The sequence below is a fragment of the Panthera onca genome, chromosome C1 (genome assembly GCF_046562875.1).
Source record: "Panthera onca isolate mPanOnc1 chromosome C1, mPanOnc1 haplotype 2, whole genome shotgun sequence".
In the NCBI taxonomy this organism is placed as follows: Eukaryota; Metazoa; Chordata; class Mammalia; order Carnivora; family Felidae; genus Panthera; species Panthera onca.
Window position 1 is genome coordinate 219,882,212 of NC_138346.1, and position 19,448 is coordinate 219,901,659.

General features: G+C 62.7%; 2 protein-coding genes across 2 annotated transcripts; one reads left to right on the plus strand and one right to left on the minus strand.

Moving 5' to 3' along the window:
• Positions 1-217: 217 nt before the first annotated feature.
• ACTRT2 (actin related protein T2) lies at positions 218-1,597 on the minus strand. The gene has a single exon (XM_081796470.1). The coding sequence runs from the start codon at positions 1,431-1,433 to the stop codon at positions 303-305; it is 1,131 nt and encodes a 376-aa protein (XP_081652596.1). The 5' UTR covers positions 1,434-1,597; the 3' UTR covers positions 218-302.
• On the plus strand, positions 1,432-19,281 carry LOC145715644 (uncharacterized). The gene is made up of 6 exons (XM_081796309.1): positions 1,432-1,459; positions 1,526-1,753; positions 12,607-12,808; positions 15,373-15,756; positions 15,890-16,126; positions 18,470-19,281. The coding sequence occupies exons 1-6, from the start codon at positions 1,432-1,434 to the stop codon at positions 18,615-18,617; spliced, it is 1,227 nt and encodes a 408-aa protein (XP_081652435.1). The 3' UTR covers positions 18,618-19,281.
• Positions 19,282-19,448: the final 167 nt, after the last annotated feature.

Below are 19,448 nucleotides of genomic sequence, written 5' to 3' on the forward strand. Positions count from 1 at the left end.
CCAGGGCTGACCATCTCAGACCATCTGAAATGCAGATCCCAGGGCCCTGCTGAATCAAGCTCCAGCATGAGGCCTGGGCCCCTGCCTTCGGTGCAAACTCTGCAGATGTAAGCCAGGGCTTTTTCGGGAGAGGAGGGTACGGGGGGAACCACTTAAGAGATTCGCCACCAGGGTCGCAAATTACTCTGGTGCCACCTAGAATAAACGGCCCGATGTGTCCAAAAGCTGCACCGTTTGGTCTTTTATTGAGCGTCCTGCTGATGCCGAGGGGAGAGTTCGCACCCACCCCTGCCCACGGCCCCTCAGAAGCACCTTCTCTGGACCACGGATGTCCCAAACTCCTTGAAATCCGCGGAGGTGACCCACATCTGCTTGAAGCTGCTCAGGGAGGTGACAATGGAGGCCCCAATCCATGTGGAGAACCACCTGTCGGGGGGGGCCGTGATCTTGATGGGGGTCCCTTTGGAAGCCAGCTGCTCCAGCTCCTTGAGGAGACGGTCGTCGAGGCCCTGGAACAGGGTGGTGCCCCCCGACAGAACGATCTCCCCAAAGAGGCTCTTCTGGATGTCGGCGTCACACTTGGTGATGCTGCAGGAGACCATTTTCGAGAGGCCCGGGTTTTGGATGCCCAGCTGGTCGGGTGCGAACAGGGCCTCGGGCGCCTGGTACAGCTGGTCCCCGATTCGCACGACGTTCCCGTCCGGCAACTTGTACTCCCTCAGGATCTCCTCCGGCCTCCGGGAGAGCTCCTTCTCTGGCTCCGGGGCCACATAACACAGCTTCTCCTTGATGTCCTCCACGAGGGCTTTGTCCAGCGCGCACGGGAAGGTCCCGCCAGCCAGCAGCAGCCGGGTGAGGTGCTCTGTGATGTCCCTGCCCGCCACGTAGAGCTTGGTGACCGCGTGGGGCAAGGAGTACCCCTCGAAGATGGGGACGGTGCACGTGACCCCGTCCCCGCTGTCCACCACCAGTCCCGTGATGCAGGCTGAGGCGTAGAGGGCCAGCACCGCCTGGTCCGACAGGTAGAAGGCAGGCACGTTGAACTTCTCGAACATCAGCTCGGCCATCTTCTCCCGGGCCTCCCTGGGGTTCAGCGAGGGCTCGGTCATGAGCACGGGCCGGTCGCTGGCCTTCACCCCCAGCTCCCACTCAAACAGATGCCTGCAGAGGGTCTCCACGTCCTCCCAGCTGGTGACCAGGCCCCGCTCGACGGGGTGACACAGGTGCAGGACCTCACGCTTGTGCAGAGCCTCTTCCCCCACAAAGTCCTTCTTCTGGTTGGGTCCTGCCGAAGGCGTCTTGAGCTTGGGGTGCCCCACGACGGAGCTGATGACGTGGCGGGGGCCAATCTCCCCAGACAGGCCTGCCTTGCAGAGGCCGGAGCCATTGTCGAAAATCACGGCGGGAGAATCTAGCACGTGTGGATTAAACATGTCTGCAGTAGCCTTTTCCGCGCCTCGCCGAGATGAAGACAGAACTCTCTCGAGCTACTTTGTGACACGAGAGGCCCCCTGGAAGCTTTAAGGGCACGGGATTCCACGACTCCCAGGAGGCACTAGCAGGCGGCCCGTGCCCGAAAGCCCCCCATCCTCCCCACGGGTCTGCCCTGCTCTCAGACGGCCCGGGGGCCGTGGCCTCTTCAGGGGTGACGGTCCCACATGTAACAATCCAGCCAAGGCAACAATTGTCCTCAGCCAGCGGCACAGGACCTTCAGGGGCTGGGGGCTCGGAGCCCCCCAGCGCTCCCTTCCTGGTGAGATTCCAACAGTCGCGGGATAAGCCAGACCCACAGGAGGTATTGCTAGGCCCGTGCGCCGAGGCCCGGCCTCGGAACCGAGCAAAGCAGCCCATCCTGGGGCCACCCAGGGGACCGGTGCCTCTGGCCCATCGGGCTGCCATTATGGGGGGGCAAAAACGCATTTCCCTTTGTACAGGTCCAGGTTGGAGGGACAGTGCCCAGAGCCCATCACAGCAGGTACTCAGAACATGCAGACTCCTCCAGGAAGGCCTCGGGGATTTCTCTTCCCTTTAGCCCGTGGCCCTGGCTCTCTACCCCACAGAAGAGATGCTAAGCAAAGCTGTCTGGGCCTGCTGGCTGTCTCTCTAGGCATGCATAGCCGTAGCAGTAGGGTTGGGACACGACCTCTGAAGACGGGATCTGAGGTCTCTGGAGTCGGGGACACCCGTGTCTACGGACCATCACACAGCCGGCCACGCCCCCTGAAGCGCGTTCAGAGATGACCAGGTCAGCAAATCTGAGGCCGGCAGTGAGGCTGAACGGTGGCAAGGCTGTGAGCTGTAGCCCCAGTCCTGCTCTGCCCGAGGGGCCAGGCCAAGGGGCACCCGCTGCAGCCTCCCAGAGAGCCAGGGCCAACAGCACTGAGCCCTGGAGGGTGGAGGGGGGCGTGGGGGACGTGTGAGTCCCCGATGGTCCCTCCTCTCCCTGCACATCCCAAATCAACCTCGGGGGGTCCAGCTCCGCCCCCGTCCAGAGAGCCCTCCCAGAGGGCCCCTCCCCACTAGACCTCCTAGCCTCCTCCTGCCGGTGGTCCTGTGTGTCCGGCCGACCCCTCTAAACCCACCAGCAAAAATAGTCACGTGTTATTTTGTAGTGTAGACGCGTGGTGTAGCTGTGTGGTGCATACGTGTCGTGTAGACAAGTGACAGACGTAGGACTTTGGGGGCACCCTCGGGGCTAAGTCCTGGGTGAGAATCGATATAAAGTTGGCATTGCTGGACATTTTCCCCAAAGGACACCTCAGGTAGAAACTGAGTCACAAGCGCAGTGGGGTTGGTGCCTCGGGATGACCCCGGGCGGAGTCTGCACAGCCCCAAACCATCATCAACTGCCCCTGCGGGGGCTCCCACCATCTGGAGGCTCCAGCACTTAGGGAAGGATGTGTCCCCGGCAGGCTGCTGCGGGCGTGGGGACGGTCAGCGGAAGGCTGGGTCTGGGGGGTTCCAGCCTCTGCTTCCACCATAAAAGGCCTGTGTGCCCGGGTCTCAGGCTTTGCTAGAATTTTCTCCTTGTCGCCAAACACCCCAGGCAGAATCGGGAGGAATGTGCTCTCAAGGTTTCTAAATTGGGCCCCAAAGCGGCCCACGTGGGAGGTGATGTAACATCAGATGTCAGTTTCACACGCCGGGCCGAGGCACACGGGTGACACGGTGGTCCCGGGGGGTGGGGGCCGGGGCCGGCGGGGGCTGGGGGGCATTTGCAGGAGGGACAGAGAAGGAGAAGAAGACCAAGGCAGGGGCGCAGCTTAGACCGGCCAGTGGGTGTGGGACCGTCCCGTGGCCACTGGGCAGCCCGTTGTCGTAACAGCACAAGAACCGCGTCCCAGAGGCCAGCTGCCTCTGACCCGGGCGCAGGCCACACGAGCACACACAAACCACACCTGCCAGCCCCGGACAAGCTCAGACCCCCGGGGACAGAGACGGGAAAGGAGGCCCAGCCGTCAGGACAGTGGTTTCTAGCAAAGCCATCCGAGTGTTTCCAGGACCCCTTCTCCAAATGTTTCCAGTCTCCCTGCCGAGCCGTGGCCGCTGGGTGGCCGCACGCCCGGCAGAGCGACCCCCAGGAAGTGGTCCTCACCTCACTCTTCTCCGCCCGCTTGGGACAAACGCCCGGCCCCCGCCCGGAACGCACCTTCCCCACCGCTTGTCACGTGTGCCTGTGCCTTCGAAGCCTGGCCCCGGGCTCGGGGAAGCCTCTGCCCCCACCATCAGCGTCCAGTCTGGCTCACGACTGTCCACCTCACGGAGAGGAGACCCACCACCAGGAAGTGGGACATCCGCTGGGGGGCGGTACCACGCGGCCGCTGAGGAAACCGAGCGGGTTTATGAGCCACAGCCCACGTGATGTTGTGTTGGTTTCAAGCTCCCAGTCGGGGGCAGAGATTCCACCCCGTGGGGCTCAGGTGCCTGGGAACCTCCCCCCCCCCCAGCCCTGCCTCCTCCCCGTGTCTGCGGCCCCTCGAGGAACCGCCCCCGCCCCTCCCAGCCCCGGGGGTGTGCATCTGGGGAGGGGGGCACCACGCATCCTGTGCAGGTGTCCACGTCGGAGTCCACAGGCGTCCTTGCCACTCCGGCGGAGGCGATGCTCCCTGCAGCTCGGCATTTGCCGCGAAGGTCGCATTTGCTATTAACACAAGGACGTTACCGCCCTTCAGACTCCGGTGAGAAGCCGGCCTCTGAGGCTGCCCTGCCCCCACCCCAGCCGGCCATGCCTCGTAAATCGCTCGAACAAGTTTATGGGCGAACCGGCTGTAACTCCGTCCCCCTCCACAGGGCAAGGCTCGCCACCGTGATCGTCCGGGAGGGCGCTCGTTTCCGTCTTACACGGGAAGGCTGGCTCTTATTTCTGGTCCGGCAGTCATGGCCAACGGCAGCCCTCGCCAGCCCCTGCACGACCCCCGCCTCCCACACCCTTGGAGGAGCCCCGGCCCGTGGGGGGAGGTGCGCAGCCCCCGGGCAGCCTTGGAAAGCTGCCAGGCATTTAGACAGGAGCGGGCAGCCCCGATCGGCCGAGCGCCCCTGCTTCTTACTGCCCTGGTGCAGCGCGACTGGGCGACACAAGTCCCGGGCTGGGGGCCGCCCTGGCTGTCCCATCATCCCTGGTTCCATCTGCCACTGATGCCCAGAGCCTCAGCCAATTAGTGACCAGCAGGCTGGCCTCATTAGTCGTGGCTGACATCTGGCGGCCAGATCCTGTTTGCCAGGGTCTGGTCCAGTGTTGGCCGGCAGCCTGATGGAACAGGGACACTATGTGAGCGACAGGATGGGCACTGCTCCCACAAGAGAGAACTGGGTACATGTCCCCGGACGATGTGGGAGCGCAGGGGCCACGGGTGCTTGCAAGGTTTCCCCAACTGTCTTCTCTTCTAACTCTTTGCCCCAGGGAGCCCAAAGCCCTGAGCACTCTGTGTGGTGTCCTGGCTCTTTTGAATCTCTGAGAAGGAACTTGTGTCACATGCCCACTTATCTATTCTCCATCTACCATCCATCCACCCATCCATCCATCCATCCATCCATTCATCCATTTACCTATCCATCTATACATCCATCCATCCATCCATCCACTCATCCATCCATCCATCCACTCATCCATCCATCCACTCATCCATCTATCCATCCATCCATCCACTCATCCATCTATCCATCCATCCATCCATCCATCCAATCATCCATCCACCATCCATCCACCCACCCATCCATCAATCCATTCACCCACTCATCCATCTTTCCATCCATACACCCACCCACCCATCCATCCACTCATCCACCCACCATCCACCCACCATCCATCCATCCACCATCCATCCATCCATCCATCCACTCATCCATCCATCCATCCACTCATCCATCCATCCACCATCCATCTATCCACCTACCCATCCATCCATTCATCCATCCATCCATCCACTCATCCATCCTTCCATCCATCCTTCCATCCATCCACTCATCCATCCATCCATCCATCCATCCACTCATCCATCTATCCATCCTTCCATCCATCCACCATCCATCTATCTATCCACCCATCCATCCACCCACCCACCCACCCATCCACTCATCCATCCATCTATCCATCCTTCCATCCACCCATCCATCCATCCACCACTCACCTATCCCCACCCATCTATCCATCCAACCTCCTGTTCAATTATCCCTCCCATCCCCCTCTCTTCTCTTGGTAGCTGAAGTGAGCATACTCACTTGTCTTTATCTACCTCCTTCCTTGCTGACCTCTGGGTTTCAGCTGAGCCTATGGGGCCCCTACAGCCGACAGCACAGCAATCATGAGCCCTGCCTACTGTTGTCCCCTTCCAGCCAGTTGGGTCAGGAATAACATCGTTAGGTGACTCTTCTCTCAGCCTCCCATGAGCCTGACTCACTAAACTGGCCTGGATGGGCAGACCGGGCTCACTGCAGCCAACGTGACAGCAACAAGTCAGTATTCAGGGGGCAGAAGGAAGGAATTGGTGTTGAGCTGACATCCTCTTGGGAGTTCAGCGACACAGCCCTTGGCAGAGCTTTCCACCGTTCAGGGTGGCGCTGTGGAGACACTGCTGGGCGGGAAAGGTGAGGCAGGCCTATTTGGGGGGAGAGACGGTCTGAGGCCAGACCACCCATCTCTTGCTTTTTGTCCCCCACCCTCATGGAACGCTGGTCCCCAGCACCTACAAAATGTGTTTTCTAAATACATTTGTTGGAGGAAATTTGGCAAACATAAGAAAAAGCATTATAAAGCTGATAAGAAGTAGACCCGACCCGGTCGTGATAAGCACTGCTGATACCTTGGCGGGTTCCTTAGGGTTTTAGATTTCAAACTACAACGGGGACGTGCTGTACGTGCATCCCATCCCTCCCCCACCTGACCCTCGCCCCGCCCCACTTCACGCACCACCTCCTGCCAGGCGCTGTGACAGGTGCCTGGTCATTTTCAAAGTGACAGCTGGCCTTTGTCACATAGGTGAGAGCGTCAGGGTGCAGGGCCCTTCCCTGCGCCCCTCCCCCTGAATTCTCATATACTGTTCAATATCTGCCTAAATCATCGCCTCGTGGGGGTGGCCTGTGGCCAGCAGTCAGGTGGCCTGCCGTGCATTCTGCACCTGCGGTCAAATGCGCTGTGGTGGGCTGGCCTGTGGCGTCCCCAAGCGCTCAGGCCGCTGACGGTGTGGAGGCAGAGGGAAACTTCCCGGGACACGCGGCTCTGTGGCCCGGCGGGAGTGGGGGCCCAGCCCCGGCGGGTGATGAACTTCACCCCGGTACATGCTGGTGAGAAGTGGACCCCTCATCGCGGCGGGTATGGCTGGAGACCCGAGGCAGCTCTGGGGGACCCAGGTTCCCGATCCATCAAGACAGAGGCCTTCCGTGCAGCCGCTCCAGGGCTCCGTGCCTGGTCCGCCTGACCACAGGGCAGGCAGGAGAGGATGATCTCTCCTTGTGGCGGGTGGCGGCCACCGGACCGCTAACCACCGTAACCTGAGCCCACATCTCAGGGGCATCAGGCCCCGTGTGGGTGGGCACAGCTCCAGGCCTGCCCCGAGACCCAGCCGTTGCCATCGGGGGGGCCATCCTGGGCAACTCGGGCGCCATAACAGAACAGCACAGACAGAGCAGCTTTAACAACAGACGTCCGTGTCTCGAGCCTCCGGGGGCTGGACGTCCGAGAGTGGGGGTGCCGGCGGGGCCTGGTCCCGGTGAGGCCCTGCTTCCTGGCCTGGTCTGCGGACTCCCACCTTCCCTCTGGGTCCTCGCAGGGCAGAGCTAGGGCTGGGGTCTCTCCTTCTCCTTGGATGGGCACTAATCCCACTGTGGGGCCCACCCTCGTGACCTCATCTGACACTAACCACCTCCCAAAGGCCCCCTCCCGACACTATCACACCAGGGCTTTAGCGTAGGAATCTGGTGGGAGAAAACAGACATTCAGCCCATCCCCGGCGCTGTCCCATCCTCCCCTCTGTGGCAGGAACCCGCAGCGTGACCGGCCCCACCCAACTGCGGGGCAGGTGGAAGACGATCTAGGCCGGGACGCAGAGGAGAAGGGGGAGAGCCCAGATGTGCTGAGCTGCCAGGCGCCTCTGCGTGGAAGGCAGGAAAGCAGAGGGGGGAGGGGCAGAGGGGAGGCCAGCCGGCGGTGGTGGGGGGGTGGTGCCGGGCCAGGGCTTCACCTGCCTCCAGGGGAACAAGAGACAGGCTTGTGAACCACCATTCTCCCCGCTCCTAGACCCGGAAACCTTGGGGTCCCACCGTCTCGTCTCCCCTTCACGGGATGATGCCTGCATGGGGTGGGGGGCCGTGGGACCATGGCCATCCTGCACCCCGTTGGAGGCTGGCGAGGCTCCAGCCCCAGCAGGACGGAGCAGAGGTGAACAGACTGGACGCGGCCCGCCCTTCCCTCCGCGCGCACCGTCCCGTCCTTCCCACCGGTACGCATCGTGAGTTTCTGTTTTCGAGGGGCCTGCAGAGCTCGGGCTCCGCCTTCCGAGCGGCTGCTCAGCGACCGGCTGCCCACTTCACCCGATTCTTCTGACCGTGTAGCTCTCTTCAGGGTTTGCACTGAGTGAGTTTTCCGCTGTCGAGGTTTAAACGATCACAAGGCCGGAGTGGGATGTCCTGTACGTCCGTCTTCGTAGGCTTGGTGTGTACGTTAGGGGTCTGATTCGGGGGCCCCACGGCCGAAGGGACACACGCTTATGCCGGGGGCAGAGGCTGCCAGGATCTGAGCCCCTGTTTTTGGAGGAGGAGGGACCTACCGCTCCAAGAGTCCCTTCCTCTCCGGGTGTCATGGAGCCTCCCGGGGGAAGGGTAGAACAGGGGGGTTGGAACCACCTATGACCTGGGGCTGCTGTGACGGAGCCCGCGGCCAGGGCGGCTTGACCACAGACATGCAGCCAGGCGGCCCTAGAGGCCACACGCCCCCTGCAGGCCCCCGGGGAAGGACCCTCCAGGCCTGTCTCCGGGCTCCTGATGGCTCCTGGCATCAGCAGAACCCCAATCCTCCTGTGGCATTCACCCCGTGCACGGGTCTGTGGCCAGTTTCCCCTCTGTATAAGAACGTCGGTCATATTGGATTAGGGCCACCCTGGTGGCCTCATCTTAATCGTATCACCTGCCAAGGTAAGGCCACCTGCACAGGTCTGGGGGTCAGGACTTCAGCCTAAGAATGTGGGGGACACAACTCAGCCCATGCCCTGCACCTGCCCAGCGAGAACAGAGTGTGTTGATGAGCAGGGACCAGGAGAGGAGGCGGGAGCCCAGCGAGCACCTCGGGGGAGGGGAGGCCGCACACGACCCAGAAAGGGGCTGTGGGGCCACCTAGCCCCGCCCAATGAGTTAACGCGACACTTGGCCGCTGAAAACAGCTGTCAGTTCTTATCTCGAGGTCTCTGTGGGCCTGGAATCCGGGCTCCGCTCACCTGGGTGCCGGAGGCCAGGGCCGCGGTCTCATCTGAAGGGTCCACGGGGAGGCCGGGGTGGGGGGTCTGCTTCCAAGTTCACACACGTGCCTGTGGGCAGGCCTCCGTCCCTCGCCGCGTGAGGCGTCTCGCCCAGGTCGGGAGCCACAGCCCTTTTATACCTGATCCCGGGAAGGACGGCCAGTCATTTGTGCCTCCTTCTGTTGTTCCGAGGGCCATCTGCCGGCCCAGAGCATGGGGAGCCGCGCACGTGAAGGGGCGCGCGCCCGGAGGTAGGAGTCTTGGGCGACCTTGGAGGCTGTCCACATCCACCAGAGCGTTGGTCACCCAAGCGTGGCCTCTCTGGCCTCTGTTTCCTCAGCGGCAGCATGGGCGCCGCGGGGCCCCTGACAGATGAGCGGGGGGCTCTCCGCTGGCCTCGTGCACTTAAACCGCTGCTGCTGCCCGTTCTGATGGCTTCAACGTGTCGCGTCCCTGACCTGAGCCGTCCTCTCCCCAGGCACCCAGGGGAGCCATCTTGGCCTCCCTCGCCCCCGGGTCTCGGTGCCAACAGTCACCCTGCCTGCCGCAGACCCATGGCGGGTCCGGCGGGAGCACCTTAGTGTGGCCCTCAAAAAAGAGGGTCTCCCGCCCCCTGCTGGCACCCGGCGGAAGTGTCAGCAAATCGGGGTGGCTGGGGTGTCCCTGGAACAAAAGGAAGCTTGTTAGTTTCAGGCGAGACAGGACAGGGCAAGAGGGGGGGAGATCGGAGGGGAGGGAAAAAAAATCAATGTTTGCTAAACAGGGGGGAAAAATCATCGTGCCTCAGTGGGGAAAGGCTTATTTTCAAGTGTATTAAAGTGATTACCCAGAGGAAAGCCAGGGCGAATGACCGAGCGGCGAGTCCCCCGTTTTCCCAAAGAGCTTCCGACGAGCAGAGCGTGCTCGCCCTCCCTGCAGCCGGACACGGCCAAGCCTTCGGTTTTAAATAGTTTATAACATCTCCGAGGCCGCGTCTAAGTGAGGGCGGTCCCTGGAGATGCTCGGCAGACCCGTACATTTAGCCAGTGATAAATAACCAGGAAAGCACAAGGCCCGGAAGGATCCCAGCTTTAATTCAAATAATTTAAAATCTAATGTTGAAAGAGCTCTTTGCATTCATGTGGTGTTCGCGGTTCCAGCTGGAGAAAGAAAAGGCTTTGTGTGCGGGGTGGGGGCAGGGTGGCGGGTTGTGAGCCCGAGGTACGGGGACTAACCTTTTTACCATGTGCCGCTCGCAGCCGGCTCGCCGGTATTTTTCATACCGTAAGTGGCAGGCGTCGTTTCTGAAAGCCAGACGTGGGGAAAAGAAGATTTATCATCTCCGCGGAGTTTCTATTCCAGGTGAAAGGATTTTTGTCCACGGCGAGTCTGCCGAGGGGAGCCGAGGGCGCTGCCCCCTCCCCGCGGACGCTCGCCCCTCCGACAGCTCAGGGGGGACCCGCTCGCACAAGAGCTGTGCACTCGGCGGCCCGGTCCCCATCACGGTGGCGGACGGGGCAGGATGACGGTCCGACCGCAGGCCCGGCACGCCCAAGGCGCCTCCGAGGAGGGAGAGTCCGCGGTCAGCCGCAGACCAGGAAAGCGGCCGGGGCCGCCAGGAGCTGGGGACAGCCTGGGGTGGGGGCGACGCGGGCCGCAGGGATCGCGTTCGGGTTTGAAGGCTTTGCAGAGCTGTGTGCCGTGAGCTGACGGTGTCCCCCAAAGAGTCACGGCCACCTGAAACCTCAGAATCTGGCCTTATCTGGAAATGCAGTTAGATGAGATGAGGTCCTCTTGGATGAGAACGGGCTCCAAATCCAGCGGCGGGTGTGCTCAGGAGAAAGGGCGGACGCACCAGCCCAGACCCTCCCTTGGGGCCCCCGGAGGGGCCAGCCCTGCCCGCACCTGGCGCCCAGGGAGGGGACGCGTTTCTGTCGTCGTAAGGCCTGCACCTGCGTCTCGTAGGAGGACAGCGGAGGGAGGTTCTGGGAACGGCTGTCCGACGTGCGCGCCGTGTGGCTGCCACGTGCACCCTTCTTCTCGATGTGATGGTGACAAACGGTGTCACCCTTCCGGCCCCTCCCCTCCTTGAGTCTGCTTTGAGGTGGCACCTGGCGCTCTGATCCCCGAGACACTGTCCGGGGACGCGAAACAGCCCCCAACTCACCTTTCGAAATGATCCATTTCCCCCTTTCCTGACCGTCGCCTTTTCTATTAAACGGCATCCGTGGGACCTTCACTTGGAGGGCTCCAAAGAGGAGCATCTGTCCCCGGCGTGGCTGGCGGAGGCCGGGGAGCATCTTCCAGGAGGAGCAGAGCCCAGAGCAGCACTGGGGGGGGGGGGGCCGCCCCCCCGACCTGGGTCTTGGCACCGGGCCCTCCCTGTCATCCCCCACCACGTCCTGTGCACGTCTCCTCTGTGCCGCGAGGCGCTGTCCGATTCTGGGCGACTGGAAGCAGATCTAGGATGCTAGGGGGTGGGGGCAAGATTTCTCGAGAAACAAACACCGTCCGTCTTTTAGGAGTGGCACATTCTGTGACATTCCGTGGCACTCTGGGGAAGCGTCCCTGGGCGGAGCGGGGAGATGAGGGGGGTCTGAGGTCTGCACGGCCACTGCGGGCGGGTTGGGGGACCCGAGCCCGGCGCCCGGAGCCCGGAGCCACCACAGGGGTTTCCCGACCCGCCGCACAGGAAACCGCAGCTGTGGGCCTCAGTCCCGCGCCCCTGCTCTGCCCACGGCTCCCTCCCACTGACAGCCGCCCCCCTGCTCAGGCCGGGGGCAGCCAGGTCGGTGGCATCAGCCCCCGGCACAGACCCGCTGCCCTGGGTGGGAGAAGCAGCAGCCGGAAGGATCTAGAAAACGTGCAAGTCACTTGGTCATAACCCTGGTACCACCGTCTACACTTCTCCTTCGGGCTGAATAAAATCCGCGTGCAGACTGCTCAGTCCCGATCCTCCCCTCCGGCCCCCCACCCCCACCCCGGCTTCTCTCCAGCTCCTCGGGCTTCAGGGGCTCGTCTCTCTGCCTGGAGAGGTTTTCCTCCGAATTCCCAGATGCCAGCAGCCTCTAAACCTGAGAGATCCGTGCGGTAACCCAGACCCCTGGGACCACAGACGTTGGCGTCGGTTAGAATAAGACGCGCGGGGCCCCGGGCACGTGTGGCTGGCGGCTGCCAGACCGGACGCACAGGTGCGGGCCTGCCCACCAGGGCCTTGAGTTCCAGCGGTCAGGACTGGAACCGTGTTCAGAGCCACAGCGGAGGGAGTCTCTGCCTCCCACACTCGTCCTTGCAAGTTCTGACCGCCTCTAGCTAGTCTCTGACCATGATCGGGTCTGTCTGTCTCTCCCACCAGAGCTCGCGTTCCAGGAGGGGCTCTGTGAGCCCAGTGTCCCTGAACCTGCCAGCCCGGCACCTGCCTCAACGACAGCCGTTGGGACGGACAGACGAATGAATGAATGAATGGACGGATGAGAACAAGGTGCTTTGGGCGGCCCCTGGCCCTTCCCGGAGACCCAGTGTCCACCCCCTGAAGAGGAAGCAGCTCCCTCAAGGGCGGGATCTGGGGATCCCACGACAGGAGGGAAGGAATCACAGATGAGCTGGGCAATCCAAGGGCTCTGTCCTGCGGGCTCCCATGCGAGCAGTGACCTGTCTCTTCTTTTTCTTCTCTTCCCTTGAGGGCGTCCGCCAAGGGCAGGTGTCGAGCAGCCGGCCGGGCTCCCATCGCCCGCTGGACACGACGCGGGAAGGCCGGCCCGCTCTGGGCGCCCAGCCCCCGGGACGCTTCTCTGCGTCCTGAGTCTGTGCCATCAGCTGCCCGCAGACCCGAGACCCGGGCCGGCGGGAGCCTCCACGCTGTCCACGCACCATCTGTCCCCGTGGTAAGAAAGACGCCGAGGGCCACGGGAGAGCGGGTCGGCGCCTCTGCCTGGAAGGGACACGTGTCACCTCCGCTCGCGTTTCACGGGTGTCGTGGCCTCGCTCACCCGCGAGGGCTCCTGACGCGTCTCGTCGGTCGGGGGGCGTGCGCGCGTCTTCCAGAGTCTTCCCCGGCCGTGCACGTGTGGGGCTGCCAGGAGACGGGCCCACGCTGAACATTGTCCGCGTTTATCTGAAACGCGGCTGGGGCGGGCTGTCCCGTGTGTGCAGTCTCAGAGCCGCAGAGCCGGGCCTCCCTGGCCTCGTGTCCTAAGCTCCACGGAGCCGGGTGTGCGGATGGTTGGTGTTTTCCATTCAGGAGCCTTAAATACGGACAAATGTCTTGCTCGAAGGCAGGAGAGAGGAGCCCTGTCCCTCGGGCCGGGAGGAAGGAGACACACGAGGAAGGGAACGTGAGCCAGGGAGCTCTGGCCCCCGGGCATCTGTGCCACAGACACGCCCGGAGCCTTCCAGAAGGGAATTCAACCTAAGAATAGAAACCGGCCCCTTTCTCCGCGGGCCCCGCCGGTCCGCCCAGACTCCCAAGAGAGGGGTGCCGGGACTCGGCCGGCGGAGACTTGAAACACCCACCCTGCACCTCACGAGAGCCGGGGGTAACCGTTACCTGCCCTCGGGTCTTGTCACCAAGCTCCCAAGATGTCCACAAGATCGGTTAGCCAGAAGCGACCAAAGCCAGGAAAGGGAGCTTGACACACGTCAGGAGCTGCAGACGGGGTCTGTCTCGCGGGCGGGGCAGAGCGATGGGCCCCATTGGCTCAACAGGGGAGGGCCAAGTGCACAGTGGCTTCCCTGCCTGTCCCCTCCTGCCGCCGAACCTCTGAGGACATCACATGAATGGTTTAGTGCGGACGAGACCAGGGTCCCCACCTTGTCCCAAGTGCCCCTGCGCCCTGTCCAGTCGCCGCCCGCCCTCTGTGACGGCTGCCATCCCCCCCTCCACCGTGCACCTGTCATCGGCCCCCTAGGCAGGGCTGGGCACGCTGGGGACGGTCGGGAGGCGGTGGGGTGGGGCAGAGGCCAGTTAAAAAACACGCGTCCAGATGGTGTCGGGGGGCAGATACGCCGTGAGGAAAATAACACATAACGTGAAACATGGTCAGGACAGACTGGGCTGGGGGACAAGTTAAACCAGGTGGTCGGGGGTGTCCCCCTGAGCTGAGACCCCAAAGCCAAGGCCAAGAGCACAGGGGAGACCTGGAAACAGAGCATTCCAGCATGGCAAGGGAGCGGCATGGGGCGGGCAAAGGCCCTGGGGCAGGAATCGTGTCACCCTCCCTGGCTCTTTGCCTGTCATAGCACTGGCTCTCTGGTTTAGGGTATTTCCTGACCAGCCCTGACCTGGTATATTAAAGAGGCCCCTGCGGGGGGAGGCATCCCCACCAAGCCCGGCCAGAGAGGCAGGCACGTGTAGTGTCCAGGCCCCGGGGTCAGGGCCACGCTGGGTTTGCGGCAGCTGGGAGCCCGTACTGTGGGCCAAGCCCCAGGGCTCAGGCGCCCTGGCCTCCGGCCCCTCTCTGCTCCCTGGGAATGCAGCCACAGCCGGGTCCTCCCCCAGGACGTGGCCACAAGGCCTGGGCCGCTGGGGACGGACGCTCCCAGGAAGAGCTGAAATCCCGACGGGCAGGCCCCGAGGGGCCCCATCTGCGCTGGCTGTTGGCCCGCACCTTTGCCGAGTGGTCCCCACGCCCTGGCTGGGGCCCCCCGCACCTTGGGCAGGGTTTGCGAACCTGCCGAGGGTCCGTCCGGCCTGCTCAGAGCCGGCAGAGGTGAACAGTGGGCAACGGACCCCCTCACGCACGCACCTTTGCCTGGGGCGTCCTCGGCTCTTTGGGGTCCGGTCCTAGAGGTGGGATTCGGGGCGTCCGCTCGGGCTGCTGGAACAGAACACACCCGGGACCCGAGGCTTCAAGGACAGACATCTCCTTCTCGCTGATCTGGAGGCTGGACGCCCACGATCAAGGCGCCAGCACGTTCCGTTTCCGTGAGCTCCCCTCCTGGCAGGCGGCTGCCCTCTTGCTCACGGGTCGAGGAGGTGGGAGGGGGGGCGGGAGAAAGGGGGGAGAGCTCAGTCTTCTCCTGCTCCCCCGGGGGGCTCACCCCGTGACCTCATCTCACCCGAATGACCCCCCCCCCCAAGGTGCTGCCTCCTACCGCCACCCCGTGGGGGTTCGGGGCTTTAGCCTAGGAACCGCGGCGCCAGCCACAAGGGGACCGGGCCCTGCAGGCACAGGTGGAAGCAGGGAGGGAGCCCCCACCCCCCGATGGGCCGAGCTTTGTGTGGGGAGAAGCGGCCCCAGGAGCAGACGGGCTGATTCGCGGACAGTGGGCCGCGGCGGGGGGAGCTGCTCAGGGACGGGGTGCGCTGGGCACGGGGCGCGCGCACGGGCCTCTGAGGGTGGGCACACAGGCCCCCGTCGGCACGCGTGGGGAGCTTCCGCTGTGCGAGGGCACCAGCAGCCGAGGGCGCGGGGTGCCTGGACCGGCTCCCCACCACCTCCTCCCCCAGCTTCCTCCGAGTTCGAGCGACGCACGCGGGGATCAAGCGCCAGGGGGCACGGCTGGGCTGCACGTGGGCGCCATCGTCTGGACCCGTCCGATACCCGTCTCGGTATCGGAGACTGACCCTGGGCCCTGCCGCGACTCCACCCCTCAAAGATACCAACCGGCCGCTCGGCGGCCCTTGTCCCGTGGAACCGTTTCCGGGCTGGGAAGGCCGGCTCTCCACCTGGGGCCTGGCGTGCACTCCGGGCGCGGGCTTGCTCTTCCTGCTTTTCCAGCACCGCACCCGGATCCCCGAACGACGGGCCCCTATAGATGCGGCGCAGACACGGCGTTTTGTGAATGCGGAGCCGCTCCTCTGCCCGCGGTCTCCTCCCAGAGCCAGCCACAGGTGGGTGGCGCTGTGGCCGCGTTAGTAGCATCCACGGATTCGGGGAAGCGGGCGGGCACACAGGTGGTCCCACCCATCCCGAGTGACTGACTGTGAGCCCCCCACCCCCCCACCTTTGGCCGTGTGGGTTCAGACGTTCTGGTGCCCAGAGGACGGGTGTCACCGAGGTCACGCTAGGAAGAGCCCTCATGAGTTCCGGACGGTCCTGCCTGGTCGCTCTCGCCGGACTTTGCCAGGAGACCCCCAGGCGCGAAAGGCTGACTCTGGCGGCGGCCGAGCCTGAGGAGTCTGGTGTCTGGGATGCCAGGGACTGGGACACGCCCGCGTGTGCACCTGCTGTGCTCGAGTGCCCGGCTGTAGCTGTGAACGGGTAAGCTTGGGGTTGACGGCCTGAAAAGGCGTAGGACCCAGGCTGTCAGGTCAGCTGGGCCAGGAGGAGTCCCGGCCCCGGGGCAGGCAAGACAGAGGACGGGGCGCGGCGAGTGCTTGTCACGGTCCTGAGATCCGTCGGGGCCGTGGGGCTGTGGTCGATGGCACCGCTCCCTTTCCGGAAGATTCCGCAGGGATGGAGGTCGCAGACTCACCGGGACCCGTGCCCGGGCAAGGTGCGCTTCCTGAGACAAAGAGCGTGGGTGCTGCTGGGGCCGCTCGGACCCCCCGCTGGACCAGAGGCTCCGTCTGCCCCGTGCGCCAGTGTCGATGGGCAGGACTCGCCCCGCCCTGGAAGTCAGCTGTCCCCTGGGGAGGCTCACGGCCATCTCTGCCTTCTCTGAGGCCCCAGGGCCCGGCCCCGGCCCTTCCCCTCCCCCCGCAGGCTTTCTCCGACCAGCGCTGCCTGAGAACGCACTCGCCGTGCGCCCCGCGGCTGGGACACCCAGGGAGCAAGGGAGGCCCTAGGGGGGCCGGGAGGTCCGAGTGACACAGACCCCGAGTGGTCCCTGGGGACAAGAGCGCTGAGGAGGAGGCCGAGACCCGGTTCCACCCCCTGGGGCCTCATCCTTCGCCGGCCTTCCTAACGGTCGCTGTGGCAGAAACAGGGCCCCAGAAACCCCAGTGCCTGCAGCCCGGTCCCAGACACTCTGTTGCTTTCTAAATTTAGAGCTTATAAAAACCACTGAATGGCTGGAAAGCGGGGAAAAAAGAAAAGTAGAATTGTGTGCCCATATATGTATATACGTTCAAGTGCCAGGGGTGAGGGAGACGTGGTATTTATATCCCGATGACTGGGATGTCCCCACACACTTCTTCTAAGGAAACATCCACCGTCTGAACGACCCACCACCGTTCTCCCTTGGTCCTCACACCTCTCCCTCTGGATTTGGACCCTGTCACCCCACTGGGCGTCCTTGGCCAGCCCTCCCATCGTCCCCACCCCCAGCTCGGAAAGTCCTCTTATACAAACGGGGTGGCTGCTGGGAGTGCCAGCTTCGTCCTGGGTCCTCCCAGGATGTGCCCTCTGTGTCCGCTGGGGATGCGTCCTCTGTGCGCGCTGGGGACATGCCCTCTGTACCCACTGGGGACGTGCCTTCTGTGTCCTCTGGGGACGTGCCCTCTCTGCCTGCTGGGGACATGCCTTCTGTGCCCTCTGGGGACACATCCTCTGTGTCCTCTGGGGACACGCCCTCTGTCCCTCTGGGGACACATCCTCTGCGCCCGCTGGGGACACGCCCTCTGTGCCCACTGGGGATGCGTCCTCTGTGTCCTCTGGGGACGCGTCTTCTGTGTCCTCTGGGGACGCGTCCTCTGTGCCCGCTGGGGACGCGTCCTCTGTGCCTGCTGGGGCTACTCAGCTGACGGGGACACATCAACAGCACACGCTCACCCCTCGTACTCCGGAGGCCAGGAGTCCAGAGTGGGGCACCGGCAGATTCAGAACCCAGTGGGGATCGTCTTCCGGATTCATAGACCGGATTCATAGACGGATTCATAGATCCGTCTTCCAGATTCATGTGTTCTCCTGTGTCCTCACGTGCAAGAAGGGACAAGAGAGCTCTCTGGGGTCTTGCACAAGGGCACCAGCCCCATCGTGGGCCCCCCCTTCAGACACGGTCAGCTCCCCAAGGCCCCCCCCTCCTAACACCCTCACCTCGGGGTGACACATTCGCTGTCTCTGAACGCTGAGGGGGTGCTCCTGAGGCCCCCAAATAGTCCTGAAGCCTCCAAGGTCCTGCTTCAGCAAAGGCAGGCCCCTGTCTGGTGGGCAGAGGCCCTGGGACTCCAGGAACCCTTGGCTGTCCACACACCCCAGAAACCTCATTCCTGTCTCACTAATCACCTCTGGAGGGGACCACGTGAAGACCCCCGAACCCAGATCAGACTCTCACCTGTCCGCATGCTGGGGAACCACACGCACTGTCCCTGTCACGGCTTAGCGCCCCCTGCCTGGCAGGTGTGTGTGTGTGTGTGTGTGTGTGTGTGTGTTTGCGTGAGTGTTAAAGAGAGAGAGAGCTCTCCTGTCCAGGAAGATTCCAGTCGAGATAACCCGAGAACCCTCCTATTTACGAAATAGCTTAGAATGGCCAGGTAATATATGACACACATCTCTTAAAGAGAGCTGAGCTTGCAAAACAGTAATGGAATTTTCCAGGGGCCCAAAAGTGAACAACATGACCCAAACCAGTAATCGAGGTTAGCTAATGCCGCGGCTGCCTGGGGGCTGGCTCCCAGATGCGGAATGTGATGTAAACGGGCTTGAAATGTGTTTCCACGACAGGGCACGAGGCCCCGCGACACCAAGGGAGCAGGCGGGGGAAACGGCTTCTGCACGAAGCCACCTCAGCGAACGGAGCAAACCAACAAAATCCGCCCGCCCGCACACGGATGTCACAAGCAGGCTCGTCGTCGGTCGTTACCTGGACTGAGAGAAAGTTTGAAAGCCCTGCCCGAGAAGAAGCATTTTCAGAATGATGCTCCTCCACAAAAGCAAGGGGGCCACTCACAAAAATCATCAACATCAGCTTTTTAAAGTTCTAGAAATTCCCCCTAAGGCCTCCGACAATTGGGAGCGCGTTTGTTCATAAAGTGGTTGAATCCGGATGAGAATAGGGCGTCTGTGGCCTTTTCGCTCACCATCCACCACCACCCCCGGCCCCCTGGGCACTGTTACAGTCTGAACACCAGCACGTGGGCTGTGAGAGACCAGCCTACAGACCAGGGGGACGTGTGAGTGCGTTCCCGAGGAGCCAAAGGCCACGTGCGTGTGCAGGGACTTGTGCCCAGCAAGGACCTGGGTGGGCGGGGGGTGGGGGGCGAATCTCTCACCTCCAGCTGACCTTGAGACTCGGCATGAGCAGGAACTGAAGGTGAACTCAGAACCACCCTGCTGGGGCACTGATGTCCTTCTCAGTAAACTCCAGAGCGCTTATTGGCTCAAGGTATTTAAGGACATCTTCTCCCAAACATAAGCTGACCTGCTCAGCAACCAAGCAGAAGTTTCTGTGGCCACCACGACAAGGACAATTGACTTCTAATTTATAGAATGAGTTCGGGAAAGTCACTAAATAAAGAAAGAGAAGCAGCAGCCAATCTCTGGGGAAAAGGGAATCTGATTTTCAGACTTGCCATGTTATATTACCTAAAATGTTGATCTGCCTTTTTTTAAAGTTTATTTATTTTGAGAGAGAGAGAGGGAGAGAGAGCTCAAGTAGGGGAGGGGCAGAGAGAGAGGGAGAGAGAGAGTCCCAAGCAGGCTC